The sequence below is a fragment of the Hylobates moloch genome, unplaced genomic scaffold (genome assembly GCF_009828535.3).
Source record: "Hylobates moloch isolate HMO894 unplaced genomic scaffold, HMol_V3 SCAFFOLD_1, whole genome shotgun sequence".
NCBI lineage: Eukaryota > Metazoa > Chordata > Mammalia > Primates > Hylobatidae > Hylobates > Hylobates moloch.
The window spans coordinates 8,164,096-8,182,017 of record NW_026652276.1 but is presented as its reverse complement, the minus strand read 5'-3'; the positions used below and the strand labels follow the sequence as shown (position 1 = coordinate 8,182,017).

The following is a 17,922-nucleotide window of genomic DNA, read 5'->3' as shown; positions in this document are numbered from 1 at the left end:
CAATCTAAAAAGCATTTTAATTACACCTCACTAGTGCTGTTTAAAAAAGTATTTAACTGGAACAGATTAGGTAGAACAAACACTTCTGAAATATTTAAAAGCAATCTAAACAAGGCACAAGACAAAGGCAATCACATAGTCTACCACCATAAAATATAATTTGAAAACCCAGACAGACTCTGTTGGGATAAAGTAGTAATTATCAACCTAAATTATCTTTTAACCCAAACTAAAGTGAATGTTGTCTGTTCTAAAAGCTGGCAGACAAGCTCAGAAAATCAAAGCATAGTAAGGGTTAAGTCACAATCCCAAAGTTCTTGCTAAAGGATTAAGAAGAAAAAAATCTCTTTCTCCATTGCCTATCTCTACCTCCCCATCCCCTATGCCCTTATCCTCTCACTCTTTAACCTCTGTCTGGCCTTGAGTCTCTTTTCTCTCAGCCTAATTTACTTTATATAGAAAATTACTTGGGAGTTAAATTTAACACTTGGGTACTTCATCAATCACCCTGAAAAGGTGATTTGCTAATTTTTCTCTTGGAAAGAAAGTAATTTGTGGTAATGTCAACTCTCTAATCAAAAGTATTAATTTTATCAACAAACAGAAGAGTGTAGGGCATAACCCAAAGACAACATTGTTAACATTGTGTATGAGAACAGAGGGTAAAATAGCGTTGTAGCTAATTTGTTTAAGGTACAAAAAAGTATCAACAACTCGCAAGCTTTGAGTAATGAACTCTCTTTTCATTTTTTTTGTTCTTTGGGTTTTTAAGTAATGAACTTTCTATATAGCCAAGTTTTTCTTTGTTTGATAGTTGAGAATTAACTCTTTTAAGCCTCAAACATCAGTGCAGTCTAGTCCCAGTAATGACAAAGAAATTTTCTTAGACTAATCTTCCTAATAAAAATGATAAACTCTAGGCAAAACAAGGAAAACAACTGTAGAGAAAGGAACCCAAAGTATAAAAATTTACATTGAAAAGATTATATGACATGCAAACAAACAGGACAATGTTATTCATAATCAAGAGATGGAATAGTCAATTCAAAAGAGAATAAAAGAGTCAACAGAATCAAATTCAGAATTAATCTAGCTATTATAATAGCTGTTTATATGAACTAAGTGGAAAGACTACAACTAAAAAGTATAATATCTGAAACGTATAGCTTATTTGTTGGTCTTAACAGAAGAGTAGCTCAGTGGAAGAAAAAAATTAGCAAAGCTGAGGACAGATCAATGGAAATTGTCCAAATTGAAGTAGGAGAAGAAAAAAATTAAAGAACAAACACCAGTCTGGCCAACATGGCAAAACCCTCATCTCTACAAAAAAATACAAAAAATTAGCTGAGTATGGTGAAACATGCCAGTAATCTCAGCTACTCAGGAGGCTGAGGCTGGAGGATTGCTTGAGCCTGGGAGGCAGAGATTGCAGTAAGCTGAGATTGTGCCACTTCACTTCAGCCTGGGCAACAGAGTGAGACCCTGTCTCAAACGAAACAAAACAAAAGCCCCCAGAACATCCAAGACCTGAGAGGAAATATCAAATGTTCGAATATATACAGTTGGTCCTCAGTATCTGCAGTTTCCAAATCCACAGATTCAACCAACCATAAATCAAAAACATTAAAATAAATAACAGTATAATAGTGAAAAATAATAAAAACTTAAAAATACAGTACAACAACTATTTACATAGCATTTACATTGTATTAGGTTTTTTTGTTTCCTTTTTTTTCTTTTGGAGACAGGGTCTCATCCTGTTGCCCAGTCTGCAGTGCAGTGCATGATCATAGCTCACTGAAGCCTCAGACTCTTGGGCTTAAGCAATCCCCTCACCCCAGCTTCCCAAATAGCTGGGACTACATGTGGGCACCACCGCATCCAGCTAATTTTTAAATTCTTTGTACAGATGGGGTCTTGCTATGTTGCCAGGACTGGTCTTAAACTCCTAGGCTCAAGCAATCCTCTTGCCTAGACCTCCCTTTTGCTGGGATTACAGGTGTGAGCCACCACGTCCAGCCTATGTTAGGTATTATACGCAATCTAGTGATAGTTTAAAGAATAGAGGAGGATGTGACGAGGCCATATGCAAATACGATGCCATTTCATGAAAGAGACTTGAGCATCTGCAGATTTGGGTGTCAACTGGGGGTTCTAGAACCAATCCCCCAGAAAAAGAAAGAGAGATAAGGCAGAAAAAGAAATTGAAGAAATAATGGCCAAAATTTTTCCAAAATTTTAAAAAAGACTTTGGACCACAGGTATTAAAAATACTTAGCAATAGAATGTAAATAAACACAAGGAACACAATACCTAAATACATTATTGTCAAACTGCTGAAAACCAAAGATAAAAAGAAAATCTTAAAAGCAGACCAAGAAAAAGAAACATTACATTCAAGAGAATGAAATAAAAAATGACAGTTGGCTTCTCATCCAACATACTGGAAGCCAGAACACAATGGGCCTCTTTAAAACACTGAGAAAAACACAAAAATGATTAATTTATAATTCTATATCTTTATATCTATCAAAAATATCACTAAAAAATGGAGGTAAAATAAATATTTTCAGACAAAATCTGAAAGCATTTTTCACTTGTAATTCTGAACTTCAAGAAATGCTACAGGAAACTCTCTATGTTGAAGGGAAATTATATTAAATGCAAACCTGGATAAATAATGAGCAGTAAACTCCAGAAAAGATAAATACAAAACACTATTCTTTCCTTAATTTCTTTAAAAGTCACTAAAGTGTTTAAGCAGAAGTAGTAACGTATGGTGGAATTTACATTATATGTAATGGTAAAATATAAGAAGGCAAGAATGGGAAAATGAAATTATACTATTGTAAGCATCTTACAGTATACATAAAGTGGTATAATATTAATTTGTAATTTATCATGTTAATTTATATATAGTGTAATCGCTAGATGAAATTAAATAGATTAAAAAGCCAACAGAAGAGCTAAAAATGGGACACTAAAAATTTATTAATTAATCCAAAAGAAGGCAGGAAAGGAAGAAGAAAATAACAAAGAATAGAAGAGAAATAGAAAACAAATAGCAAGATGGGAGATTCAAACCCAGCCATATCAATTACATTAATGTAAATAACTAAACATTCTAATAAAAAGGAAGAGACTGTCAAACTCTCTGTCATCTGACAGAAAACAGAATAGCAGAGAAAATCAACACTGGCAAAGTTGTTTTCTTGAAAAGTTTAATAAACTTGATAAACCCCAGCAATGAAAAAGAAAGCTAAAGAAAGACAAATTATCAGTATCAGAAATGAAAAAGGAAACATAAGTTCATATTCTACAGACATTAAACGAATAATATGGTGAGATTTTAAACAACTTTATGCCAACAAATTTGATACCTCAGATAAATGAACAAATTCCTTAAAAACCATAATTTTCCAAAATAAACAAGATCCAACTTCATACTGAGACAAACATGTATAAGAAAGCTTATATGGCTACATTAATACCAGACAAGGTGGATTTCAAGGCAAGGAATATTAGCAGAGATAAAGACAAGCATTTCTGGCATGGTGGCTCATGCCTGTAATCCCAGCACTTTGGGAGGCCAAGGTGGGAGGATCTCTTGAGCCCAGAAGTTCGAGACCAGCCTGGGCAACATACGGAGACACCATCTCTACAAAATGAAAAATAAAAAAAAAAGAACACATAGCCAAGTGTGGCCAGGTGTGCCTGTGGTTGCAACTACTCAGGAGGTTGAGCTATGAGGATCACGTGGGCCCAGGAGGTCAAGGCTGCAGTGAACTGTGACTGTGCTCCTACACTTCAGTCTGAGTGACAGAGCAAAACTCTGTCTCAAAAAAAGGCAAGCATTTCACGCCAGGAGGCAATAACAATCCTAAATGTGTATGTACGTAATAATAAAGCTTCCAGAAGATATATGAAGCAAAAACTGTCAAAACTTTGGTTTTAAAAAATGAGACAAATCCACAATTATAGTTGGGAGATTTAAAAATTCCTCAGTAATTAATAGAAAAGGCAAAAAAATACATAATAAGAATAGAGAAGAAACAAAGAACACAATCAATTTGATCTAGTTGTCACTTGTGAAATGCTACATCCAATAACTGCAGAAAACAACTTCTTCAGTGAACACAGAACATTGAGCAGGACAGACAACACTCTGAACCGTAAAACAAGTCCTAAGAAATTCAAAAGAGCTGAACTCATATACAATACGTTCTCAAAGTACAATGAAATTAATTAGAAACAATTTACTGACATAACAAAAAGATAACTAGAAACCCCCTAAATATTTGGAAATTAACCAACACACCTCCAAAGAACTCAAGAGCCAAAGAAAAAATAAGAGAAATTAGAAAATATTTCAAACTGAATGAAAATGAAAGCTTGTTGAATATAACTGTCTGACTATATTCAACAATATAACTATAATCAACAATATAACTTGTTGAATATAACTAGTGCTTGGAAGAAAATTTATAGCTTTAAAAGTGTGTATTAGAAGGTTTAAAAAAAAAACTGAGTTACCAACCCAAGTAGCTAGAAAAAGATGATCAAATTAAGTCCCAAGAAGTAGAAGAAAATACTTTAAAATAAGAACAGATATCAATGAAATAGAAAATAGAAAATCAATAGAGAAAATCAATAGCATTGCATCAAATTACATCTGAGGCAAAAGTTGGTTTCTTGAAAAGGAAAAAATTAACTTCATGGCCAGGCGGATCACTTGAGTCCAGGAGTTTGAGACCAGCCTGGGTGACATGGCAAAACCCCATCTCTACAAAAATTAGCTAGGTGTGGTGTCACATGCCTGTAGTCCCAGCTACTCAGGAGGCTGAGGCAGGAGAATCACTGGAGCCTGGGAGGTGGAGGTTACAGTGAGCTGAGATCGTGCTGCTGCACTCCAGCCTGAGCAACAGAGTGGACCTCAACTCAAAAAAAAAAAAAAAACAAAAAAAAAACCCAAAAAAAAAACTTGATAACCACCAAGCAACACTGATGAAAAAAGGTGAGAAAATAAAAATTATTAATATCAGAAATGAAAATGGAACATATCTTCAGGTTCTACAGACACTAAAAGGATAATGAGATATTTTGAACAAGTTTATGCCAATAAATTTGATACCACTGATAAAAAGGCAAATTCCTTTACTAGAATTTTATGTAAAAAATCAAGTGAAATCTGGGTGAATACCTGAAGACATTTCTCTAAGTAAAATGATAAGCTTTAGGGTATGAACTCTGACATTTTTTAGGAGTCACTCCCCACTATTTTTGCTTACTTCTTGTTTCTATGATAAATAATTCAGTAAGTAAGACTTAATAAGTAACTTAGTGGGATTCTAGCCATTATACAAATATGATGATTTTATTTTCACCGATTTTAAATATCCTTCTGCAAAGGAATTCATGTTGTTGGGATCATAATGAAATTTCTTGGGACTAGGACTTCCCAAAACGATGCCATGTATTACCTTCCGCAGTGGTCCATGCTGTTTTCTGTACTTCTTGTTCCAAGATATTCCTATCTTTTTCAAGAGTTTCTGGCCCAGCTGATCAACAGGAATTAGATTATTCTCCTCCTTATGAAAGAAACACAGTCACTCAAGAAAATATGATGAGAAATAATTGCATACTTACAAATTCAAAGAGACCAACAGGATTATAACTAATTAAATATGCCTAGAACAGCAAACACGTAAGTTGATTCCATCATAATTATTTTATTATAAAAAGTTTTTTAAAAACTAGTTAAGCCTCAGTTGAGAAAACTTGGATTTTTGCCATTTTCCATGTGCCACAGTTTAATCATTTGAAGAGCAATATCAAAAGTAGCCCAAGGTTTGGTAAATTCCCAACATTAAAAAGGAATTTTCCACTTAAATGTGTAAATTACTGATATTAAACAAAAATTTTGGAAGAAATACGTAAGTGCAAAACAAAGATGATTAATGTCTTATCTAAATGTTTTGAAGTACAAACAAGTTCTAAAAGGGGGTGAGATGTAGCGGTGACAGACTGAATTGTATCTCCCCAAAATTCACATGTTGAATTCTTAACCTACAATATTTCAGAATGTGACCACATTTGGAGATTGGACCTTTAAAGAGGTGATTAAGGTAAAACGAGGCTGTTTTCCATTTTAGAGTAGGGCCTAAGTAAATCTGACTGGCATTATCATAAGAAGACGAAGTTTGGACAAAGTAACACCAGGGAAGCACACACACAGAAGAAACACCATGTGAGGACACCAGAAGACGGTCATCTGCAAGCCAAGGAGAGAGGCCTCAGAAGAAACCAAAACGGCCAACACCTTCATCTTGGACTTTCAGCCTTCAAAACTGTCAGAAAATACATTTCTATCATCTAAGCCATGCAGTCTGTGGCATTTTGTCATGGCAGCCCTAGCAAATTCATACAGTAGTCATAGATCAATATAATTAAAGTACTCGGCCCAGGTCCCTAGCAGGAAGTATAACAAATCATTTATTAAGGATGAATGAATAAATGAAAGAAGACCTCACATCTTTAAAACAGCATATTAAACAAACTTTAAAAGCCATCTACTTGAGATATTATCAGTGAGTGCTAGGAATGAAAAAGGGGACATACTTTCAGGTCACATAGACATTAAACGGATAATATGGAAATGCAATAAATTGTAAAACAGCATTTAGTAAAGCTCAATTTGGTTTAAAATGACAATAATAGCCAAAAAAGTCATAACCCAATTCCAATATATGTATATAAACATAAAGAAAACAGAATGCAAAGACTATATATCAAAGTGTTAACAATAACTGTCAGTATGTGGCCTATTTATACTTTTCATCTTTTTTATATATTTTCTGTTTTTTTCTTGAATTTTCTACCATGAATATGTATTTCATTCATAACCAGAAAATCCCCACAAAAATCATTAAAATATAGATACAGAGAATGTCCTTAAGGAAAAAGACTATGAATGGTAATAATATCACATCTAGCAACTAAACCGCATATATTCTTACATATATACACACATGCACACATACACACAATACACACCATACATACAAATACATACACACACATACTATACCTCTAATAAGATTGCTTTTAGAATCATCAGTGGATGATCAATCTCTTCGTCACTCTGGAGATCTTTCAGATTCACATCTGGCTTACTTTTTGCCTCCTAGGAAGGAAAACAGTATGAGTTTCTATCACTAACCCCTTAAAAAGTAACAAAATAGGAATGTTGGCCAGGCACAGTAGCTCACACCTGTAATCCCAGCAATTTGGGAGGCTGAGGCAGAGGGACTGCTTGAGCCCGGGAGTTCAAGACCAGCTTGGTTAACACAGAGAGACCACGACACTCTACAAAAAAATAAAAAAAATTAGCCAGGAGGTTGAGGCGGGAGGATTGCTTGAGCCCAGGAGGTCGAGGCTGCAGTGAGCCGTGACTGCGCCACTGCACTCCAGCATGGGTGACACAGAGCAAGACCTTGTCCAAAAAAAAAAAAAAAAAAAAAGGTTTCAAGATGATGAAACAGTGGTAAAAACATCACAATAATCTGCATATGCTTGGAATCAGGCAGACTTGGCTTTGAATTCCAGCTCCTGGTTGAGCAATCCTGGACAATTTACTTCATCTCTCCGGCTTTAGTTGTAAATTGGGAATATGAAACAAGTAAAGCTTCTAGCACAATACATGCAGTGGGTTCCAATATTTTCCAGCTTAGCACTACTTTAGCTACATTTTACATAATTTGATATGTTGAGTTTTCATTAAAATTCAGTTCAAAGTATTTTCTGGTCTTCATCCCGTATGGTCTCACTCACTTGTGTTGATCTAAGGAAATTCTACTCATCTTTGCAGGCCAGGCTCAGCTTAAATACTCCTTTCTATTTCCTGATCATCCAAGTTTTCACCCCATTTTATGAAGGTATTGGGGAACATGTCAAAATTCCCCTGGTAAGTTATTTTCATTGCCTTTTATTTCCATACATGCCATCTTGCAGAAATATTTTAAATGGACTTAAAACCAGAAATACAGATAGTCCTAAACAATGCAAGCCAAAAATAAATAACAACAAGTGATGGAAAAATATGGCAGGCCAGATACAACCATCCTGCTACAAAATTACTAAAAATGCTAGATAAAGTAAAATCAAAACAAATAAAAACATCTTAAACACATCATGAGCTTGCAAGAACATCAGGGAAAACTCTTCTGAGGTCAAAAAGTGAAATGGGAATGTGGGGAAGAAATCCAGAGATGAGGCCTCCAGCTCTGTAACTGCTATGGCCAGAGTAGTTAGGTTCCCCCAAAATTCATACGCTGAAACCTAATCACCAATGCAATAGTATTAAGAGGTGGGGTCTTCAGGAGATAATTAGGTCACAAAAGATGAGCCCTCCTGAATGGGAGTAGTGCCTTTATAAAAAAGGTCTGAAGGAGTTTTGTGTGTCCTTTCTGCCATGTGAGGACACAGCAAGAAAGTGTCATCTATGAAGCAGGGCAAGTCCTCACAGACACAGAATCTGCTGGTGCCTTAATCTTGACTTCCCAACCTCCAGAACTGTGAGCAATAAATTTTTGTTGTTTACAAATTACCCAGTCTAAGTGTTGTGATAGAGCAGCCTGAACCTGAATGGACTAAGACACCGATCTTGCTGACACTGAACTTCCATTGTGATGCCCATACAGGACAGAGTTGGGGAGAGAAATCCTAGGCCTACCCAAAGGAGGGAGTCGAGGGACTGGTCTTTCAAACAACAATCAATTCTCCAATTCTCTGACATCAACTAGGTGTCACACAATTGTATTCAATTCTGACACTATCTGGTGATAGCACAGACTCCATAAGTTGAGGACTCAGTCCCGTAAGACTGTCCCCTACTTCAAACACCAACCACATACGGGATCCCTGGGGTACTCACACTTCTGCCTGGCTGATTACAAATTTTAGGGTTCCCATCACCCCAACTCAGGTTCATAATTTTCTGGAACATCAGCAAGAACTCAGGAACTTATACTACACTTTATTATAAAGGATATAAATGAACAGCCAGATGGAGACAGACATAGGGCACCCTCCGCGGAGTCGCGGTGGCCACCCTTCCAGCATGAAAATGTGTTCACCAACCCAGAAATGCCCAAACCTCATTTTTCAAGAAGTTTCACTGAAGTTTCATTACAGAGGCATGACCGATTAAATAAATCACTGGTCATTGGTGACTGAACTCAACTTCCTGTCTCTCTCCCCTCCCCAAGGTCAGGGAAGCAGGAATGAAAGTTTCAACCCTCTAATAATGGGACTGGCTTCTCTGGCAACCAGCCTCCATCCTGAGGCATCTAAGAGTGACTTCATTAACATCAACTCAGGTATGGTGGAAAGGGGCCCATTATGAATAACAAAAGACACTCCTCTCACTCAGGAAGTTCCAAGGAGCTCTGTGCTAGGAACGGGAACTGGAAAGAATGACCAAATATATACTTTTTAATATATCACAATGATAAAATCCAGCAAAAAGTTGGAATCCCTAAATGGCTGTACCTTCAATATAACCACGACCTAGAAAAAAAATCCACCTTACAATAAAGGACAATGAGGAACTGGCTTGCCTTGACCTTGATACTGGATGAAGGGGGAAAAATGTCCTTTAATAATCACAAGTAGGTCCTCATGTGGGTTTGTGTCCCAAATTCATACTAGCTGTATTGCTCTAAAACCATCAAATTGATTTTAATGTTGTTAAGGGCTGGTAGTGATCCCAGGCTTGTGTTAGAGACAAACACAAATCTTTCTTGGAAGAAGGCACTTTTAACTCAGTCCTCAAATTACTCCCATAAATCAAGTTCTTAAAAAGCAAACAAACAAGCAAAGCAAGAAGCTTACAGTCCACAATACCAAAATCACAAGGAAATAGAATCAGCAACATCAAAAGATATCCAAGTCAGACCTACAAAGTCTTCAGATGCTGCAATTATCAGAGAGAAAATAATAAGTATGCTTAAGGTGCTTGAAGAAATTTATGACAATGGAATAAGAGATTTAAACATGACTGGAGGGAAGAGGCAAATCGGCATTGTAGAGATGATGCTCAAGCCTATGAGCCCAACGTATGACAAGTTGATCCAGGTGACATATAGGCTGGGCCCAGTCCTTCTCCACTCTGCCAGTGTCTGACCCTGGCCATACATGTTGGGACACGCTGGTCCAGTCATACAGCTGCCAATTGGGTGCTGTCATGGAGCCTTCTTTGCCCCACTTCCTCAAATGTGCAAGATGATGTTCCAAATGATCCCAACCACTGTGAAGCCAAAGTCACCCCAGGAAGCTGGAGGCATGGATCAGGCTCCTCTTTATAGCTAGATCTACATTCACATTTTGTAGTTAGTGGCCTCCATGCTAGAAGAAAGGGATCATCTTCCAGGCACACTAAGAGAGACTAAAATGTTGGCTTTAACCCAGGGAAAATTACATGAGATTGGTCCTGAAAACTACTCCTTACAGGCAGTACCTACTGAAGAACTCCATGTATGCAAGGCACAGCTCCTTCAAAGGGAAGAAGTAATTGCTGAACTATAAGTAGAAAGAACACTACCTGGCTACAATTAGAATATTTGGGACCCTTTGTCTGTGGGCACAGGGGATCTGTCAGGATAATGGTAGTAAAGAGACAAGCACAGTGTCCACCAGATATATCTACTGCAGGTGAAATTCTTGAAGCACAAAATCATTATCTGAACACCATGAAGCTCTAGATGAAAAGCTAGTGATTCTTAAACAACAGAACAATAAGAAAAAAAAATAACAAATGGGATGCTTGATAGCCATTAACAAGAAAACATACCAAGCACAATATTCTATTGTTCTCTAAGCCCCGAGGAAGACCTTGCTAAGGTGTTAGAGCTTCAAAAATGGACAGGCAGTGCAGAGACTGAAGCCACATGAAGGAATGCCTGCCTGCCCTTCGAGTCATGTCATAGAACTGGGAAGAGATTCTGATGCTGCTAGAAAGAAGCTGATCAATTCTAAAGAAATGAGCACAAAACTGCAAAAGACATGTCCAGGAAACCACAACCCAAAAGAAAGTCAAGGAAGAGAGAATCACTACTCTCAAAACATGCTGCCTCACCAGAGTGTGAAGCTGCCTTTGTACATGACCTCAATGATAAACCTGAAGATGAAATTGCAAACAGATATTTTATGCATCAAAAAACTGAGGATAAATATTGCCGGCTAGAAAAATACCTCAAATCTTCAAACTGTCTGAGCAAAAACTGTCGCAGGCATCAAGGAATGTAGGGGCACACTCCCTGAGGTGGAACCTGGGCTAGCACAGAGGCTGGGAGCACTTCCTAAGACTGAAGAGAGACACGGCAATATTGAAAAAGGTCACAACAGGTGGAGGCACAACTGGAAGAAAAGAGCCACGAACTGCAATGGGAATGGGCAAGGCAAAAAATTGAACACCATAATAAACATTTACCAGACATGGACAAGCTTCGATCAGAATCTAATGAAAGGCTTCATCTTAAAGAGAGAGCAAAATAAAGCCTATTTGATAAGATAAGGGGAGTTTAAGGCGGAGTGAGAAGGCCACTTTCTTAAGGATTCTCTACTGTGGGAAACTAAAAATACAAGAAGGTAGTTTGAGGGAAGGCATAATAACACGATAAGGATAGGCTCAAATTAAACATGGTAACATTGAGGGCTGAAACACAGTAGATGAGGATAACAAGTGTTCCATTTCATCTAATTGGGAAGGTGCCCGGCAAGCTGTATCTTGGCAAATGTGACACAAGCTTTCGAGAGTGATGCTTGTACAAGCTTTCCCAAGCCAGAATGGGAGTCCCACTCACTGCAGTAAGCAAAAGAAATGGAAGACAAAGGATTTGGACAGGTAAAACAAAACTGTCTTTTTCCATAGATGACTTCAACATAAGAGTGTTTAGCAAGATTATTGGTTGTTAGTATATAAATTGTTTAATATTTTATGTATTTTAGTATATAAAATCAACATACTAAAGAAAGCTGCATTTCAATACACCAGCCACAAACACTCCAGAAAACACAAAATTTAGGCATAGATCATCTCCCTGGTAAACATGTTCCTGGTAGAACACAGTTTGACTTTTTTCATATCCAAACTTTACAGAACATATATCTCTCAATACGTTCCAAATACAACTGATAGAACGTCAGAAACACAGATGAACATTTTGAAAAGATGGCTGAGTGTCATCAAAGGGACTGTGCATCTTGGATACTGCTGGCACCACAAGATGCCGTATTACAAGTAAATGTGGAGCAAGTATTCGTCAACAACAGCGGTAACTTTCTGATAACAGGAAGCTATGCTTTAAGCATTTTACATCCTAATATAACGGTTTGTGACTTACTCATAGACGTTTTACTGTGTCTGGGGTTGATGTGTAATAGATTATAATTTTCTAGGAACTAGACACCGGTTAGCACTTTCCCTCAGAACATCTGCAAATTCTTTTTTTGAGAAATATTATAAAACTTTTTAATAAGACATTAAAGGGACTTTAGAAAATGAAAAGGTATATCTTGTGCACACATGAAGACAGGAAATCCCACTGAGTATGTGTGTGTATATGTGTATGTGCACACACATGTGCATCTGTGAGATTACTGACAAGGTGATTCTAGAAATGTACACGGAAGCATAAAAAATGAAGACACGTCCCACACTCCTGAAGAATGACAGCATGTAGGGAGACTTGTCCTACCAGAGATCAAGACTTATTACAAAGCTATGGAAATTGACAATGTGGTATTTGCCCAGGAATAGAAAAAAATGAACAATGGAATAGAATAGAGAGCTGAAAAACAGACTCACACAAAAATGAACAGTAGACATAACAGAACTGGCACAGTAGATTGGTAGAGAAAAACTTACTACTCAATAAATAGAAATAGGTAATTTTTTCAAGTGGAAAAAAATCCTTCTTATACCTCTCATAGGAAACCATTCTAGGAAGATCAAAGTTTTAAATGTAATTCAATCAGTGGTTATTGAGCACTGTTTCAAAGAGCAACCATGAAAGACATAACTACATATAATAAACAGGACAAAATTCACCCTGGTTTTAAATTCTATTGTGAAAGCTATAGACATGAGATTTATTGTTTTTATCACATGTTCACTCGCCATCTGCAGGATACAAAATTAATATTGTGTGTTATCTAAACCAATACTCATTTTATTTTTCAGAAAAAATTCAATAATTGTCAGCTATAGGAATTGTGCTGTCTCTTTATGATAATGGAGTAACTGTATAGCTAAGGAATGGTTCCAGATTACAGGAGAGTTAGCTAACTAAATACCATGCCTGACACTGGATTTGACACTAAGAGTGGGGGAAACATTGCCATGAAAGATGTGAACTGGAAAACTGGTGGAATCTGAACATAACTATTAGACAACAATATTATATCAATGTTAGAAGTTCCTTACTTTAATCAATGCTCATGTAAGATAATATCCTTGGTTTTAGAAGATAAACACTGAAGTATTTCGTGGTAAAGGGACCTGGTGTCTTCAACTTAATTTCAAATGGTTCGCACTAATAATGATAACGTTAATAATGTGTGTCTGTGTATGCACATGCACAAATGTGGCAAAATGCTAACAATCAGAGAATCTAGGTAAAGGGTATACAGGAGGTGTTTTTACTATTCTGGTAATTTTTCTGTATGTGTGAAATTATTTAGAAATTATGTTTATTGCGGCACTATTCACAACAGCAAAGACTTGGAACCAACCCAAATGTCCAACAACGATGGACTGGATTAAGAAAATGTGGCACATATACACCATGGAATACTATGCAGCCATAAAAAATGATGAGTTCATGTCCTTTGTAGGGACATGGATGAAACTGGAAAACATCATTCTCAGTAAACTGTCGCAAGGACAAAAAACCAAACACCGCATGTTCTCACTCATAGGTGGGAACTGAACAATGAGAACTCATGGACACAGGAAGGGGAACATCACACTCCGGGGACTGTTGTGGGGTGGGGGGAGGGGGGAGGGACAGCATTAGGAGATATACCTAATGCTAAATGACGAGTTAATGGGTGCAGCAAACCAACACGGCACATGGATACCTATGTAACAAACCTGCACATTGTGCACATGTACCCTAAAACCTAAAGTATAATAATAAAATAAAAATAAATAAAAAAATAGAAATAAAAATTTAAAACTTGTATCTGTATTAACTTTCAGTGCCTATCAAAGTTTTCTATAGAGTGGATATATAATAAATGGTAAAATATCCTCAACAAAATAATAGGAATAGAAAAGAAATTGCAAAGATATTTCTAAACGAATTTCTATACGTACTTGAAACTGCCAGTTTCCCAAATGATCAACATCTTTAATATATACATGGTAATGGCCTCCGTAGCAGCCACCTTTGTGTATAATAACTGAGAAGAGGTCATATATATATTCTAAGTCATCCAATTCACTCTAAAAGAAAAAAGAACAAAAATACTGATATAGTTTTCATAAAATTCTGATAATAATCAACAGAAAAAATAATTTCAACTACTGAAATTAATAAGAAACTTCACTGTTATTTAAGAGTAAAGATGAATTCAAGTAATTGGCTTTAAATTTGAAATTTTTAAATTAATTGATCTAATGGCCAGTCACACTACACCAATCAAATTATGCCTCTTAGTTGACCACGAACACATGTACCTGAAAAATACATTACTTTTATGTACTTTGGCTAAGATCATGTAAGCCAATATGACAATGAAATATGTTACCCTATCAGTGAGTCTGTTGTAGAAATTTTTAGCAAGAGAAACCCATCTTCGTACAATATCTATTTATGCTGCTTTACAGATGCACTCTTCTTTTAAAATGCATCCCCTTTTTTAAATTGATATCTATCTAGTTGAAATAGTCCAGGTTGTCATGTGCCTCAAAGTCAAAGCCAGATCAACTGTCACCCCTCCTGACACTACAGTCCTCTGTATAGAATAGGAACTTAGTAATTACGACTATCAGTTGTTTTTGTTTAGAGGCAGTTTAGTGGAAGAGGTTCTTTCTTGTTTTATTAATTCTATGATCAACATTTTCTATAATAATATGCTCCATAATCATGAGTGATCAAAGAGATGTACTCCTACACTAGCAATTAGAAACAAAATAAAATGAAAAGCTACTTTAGATTAAGAGGTACTTTAAAGATGTTTATTTAAATTTCTGATGCAGAAGAAAAAAGAAACCTTTTTCACATCTGAGGGACCTAAAATTACATGATATAAGCTCTCTTCTGGCTTTGACGTCTAAACTCAGTCAGTGCTCATCTGTGATGTTCAGATGTACATATGGTGGCCACTTGATGGGTGTCAGTTATTTTAAGAATTTATTTGCTTAAAATATTAAACTTTTTAAGTGGGCAGCATTTTAAAATGTCTAGTACAGGCAAAAGACAAGGTGTACACAAAGATGCCAAGTGACTTTTTTCCATTAATACAGAAATCCAAAAGTAAAATGAATGTGGACTTCCTAGATAAGTGCTCAATTTCTTCACTTATTTCAGTTTTGTTACATCAAAGTATGTTAAAATCATGTGACAAACTATCTTTTATAAAACAAGAAACAATTATATTAACTAACTCTGGGAAAATTATTTATTTGGGTATGTCAATAATAGCCTCAGGGGCAACAGAATATTAGAACCTTTGAGTGGTAATTCAAACAACAAAAAAACCCCAAAAAGTTCAGCAATTTGGCTTGAAGTAAAGGAAGGCCCATGTGTGAAGACCCTGAATTTAAGAATGTTTAGAAAAAGATTACTTTTTTTACACAGAAACTCAATAGCTAGCTAATAAATGTTCTATTCTATTCTGAATAAACATATAAGAATGATTTGTGATAAAAAATAATTACTCTTTTCACCCAGACCTTGGCATGTACAGCAATGTTATAGAAAACATTTTTAAATGGCTTATAAAGTAGGTTGATTTTGTAATTAATTTGTTTTCAAAACCTTTTCTTTCCCTATGTCTTAAGGATTACAGATTCTAGACTAGTGAATTTCCATTTGCTTCTTGACTTTCTAGATGCATAAATTCATTATTACATGTAAAATAAACTAAATCCAAATTAGTGGTACCAATTAATGGTAAGTTTTCTAAATGCAAGGTAACTTCTAATTTTGTTCATAAATTTTCATTTCAAATATTTTAAAGAAGGGTTTAATAAAAAGAACTGGGAACAAATCTATACTTTGGAAATTCAAAATGACTCTAAATAAATCAGTGGTTCCCGAACAGGGTCAATCTTGCCCATGCCGTCCTCCCAGGAGACATACTTGGCTTTGTCTGAAGACAGTTTTGGTTGTCACAACTGAGGGAGGGGGAGTGAGGATGCTACTGTCATCCAATAGGTAGAGGGCAGGGATGCTGCTAAACACCCTAATGCATGAGACAGTCTCCCACAACAAAGAATAATTTAACGCAAAATGTCAATAGTGCCAAGGTTTAGAGATTCTCACAATAAACCAACTGAAAATCAGGTCAATAATAGATTCAATCTTGACAGGGGAAAAGAAAGAATTTAAAAATAAAATAGTTCAAACCTGTTCACAAAAGGGCTTGAGATTGATCCGGAGAGGGAATGTGTAACAGCTAGTTTCCTTGTAGCGTTCGCATTTCACAAAATCAAAATTAAATCTTAGTAATGAAACAGTAAGAAAAGGAGGCAGCTTACGTAATTTGGCCGACTGTTAAAAGAAAAATTTACAAAGCTTTTTAAAAACAGGGTTATATAAAAGGATACATAATGTTTCTTAAGGTCTGAAAAAACAACCTACGATACAGTTCTAAGAGAAATATTACGTAAACTCATTACCATGGATTCAACATAACTGGATGTCAACTCATCTATTTTATAAGTCTAAAGGTGGAGCCACTCATTTGTGCTTACAATTAATAATTTACAAGCCAGTTTTATCTTTAGTGTTGATATCCTGAAATACTATTTGATGAGTGGTGCCTATTTCCTGCCCAATTTCTGGCCTTTCAACTTCATCCTTGGTGTCTCCACTTTACCTGGCAGGTCTACAGTTCTTTTTAATCAGTGAAGAACTGGAGCTCTTAACCTGGGACCTAGGAACCTGTTTTAAAGGATCTGAAATGATACAAAAATTGTATGTGCATATGTATTTTTCTGAGGAGAAGATTCATAGCTTTCGTGAGACTTGCAAAAGGCCTCTAATTTCCCCAAGGGCTAAAACCTATTGACTGGGATTAAGCTGCTTTTTAAGAGTATCAGCTGTGCCCAACCTCTTGGATGATTGGTCTGTGAGGAGAAAAAAAATCCTCCCTGATATATAAAATTACCCATAATCAAATGTATCTAACAGTGCTAAAAATATATTTTAAAAAAAACAGTTCCACAAATGTAGTGGGTAAAAAAAAAAAATTGAATGAAGAAAAACAAAAACAAAAAAACCCAGCAATATAACAACACGGTAGATTTTCAAACAAGCTCTAAAAATGCATCTAAAAAAACTGAGTAACTCAACTATAATGTGGCTGAGAAAAGACTGCTTAGGACAAGAAAATCTGCATTTATTTAGCAGTACAGCCAAACATAAACTTAGAATGCAACAAATCCAATGCATAGAATAGAATATAAATTTAAAAGTATCAAGATCAAAAAACTTCCACTGAGAAAGAATTAAAGAAATTTGATAAAAGGTATATTTAAAAACTGCATTTGTTTAGCAAAAGGTTCTTATTTTGTAAAGTGAACATGAAGTCTAACCAAAAGCTGAATGTGTAGGTATCTTTCCAACACTATTCCAAACTTTGAAGTTTATACACCAAAGTGAAATACAAAATAAATAAGCAAATGATAAACCT

At 35.9% G+C, this 17,922-nt stretch overlaps 1 protein-coding gene across 5 annotated transcripts in view; it reads right to left on the bottom strand.

Moving 5' to 3' along the window:
* USP40 (ubiquitin specific peptidase 40) overlaps window positions 1–17,922 on the bottom strand; it is a 96,641-nt gene that overhangs the window by 65,619 nt on the left and 13,100 nt on the right. For 4 of the 5 annotated variants that reach the window (XM_032753736.2, XM_032753739.2, XM_032753740.2 and 1 more), the window contains exons 7-10: window positions 16,635–16,778; window positions 14,378–14,506; window positions 7,088–7,183; window positions 5,481–5,588 (exon numbers count right to left, since the gene is read on the bottom strand). In XM_032753736.2, the coding sequence (XP_032609627.1) occupies window positions 5,481–5,588; window positions 7,088–7,183; window positions 14,378–14,506; window positions 16,635–16,778 (477 nt within the window). The remainder of the gene's footprint in view (window positions 1–5,480; window positions 5,589–7,087; window positions 7,184–14,377; window positions 14,507–16,634; window positions 16,779–17,922) is intronic. The other variant, XM_058437060.1, reaches the window with a different exon arrangement.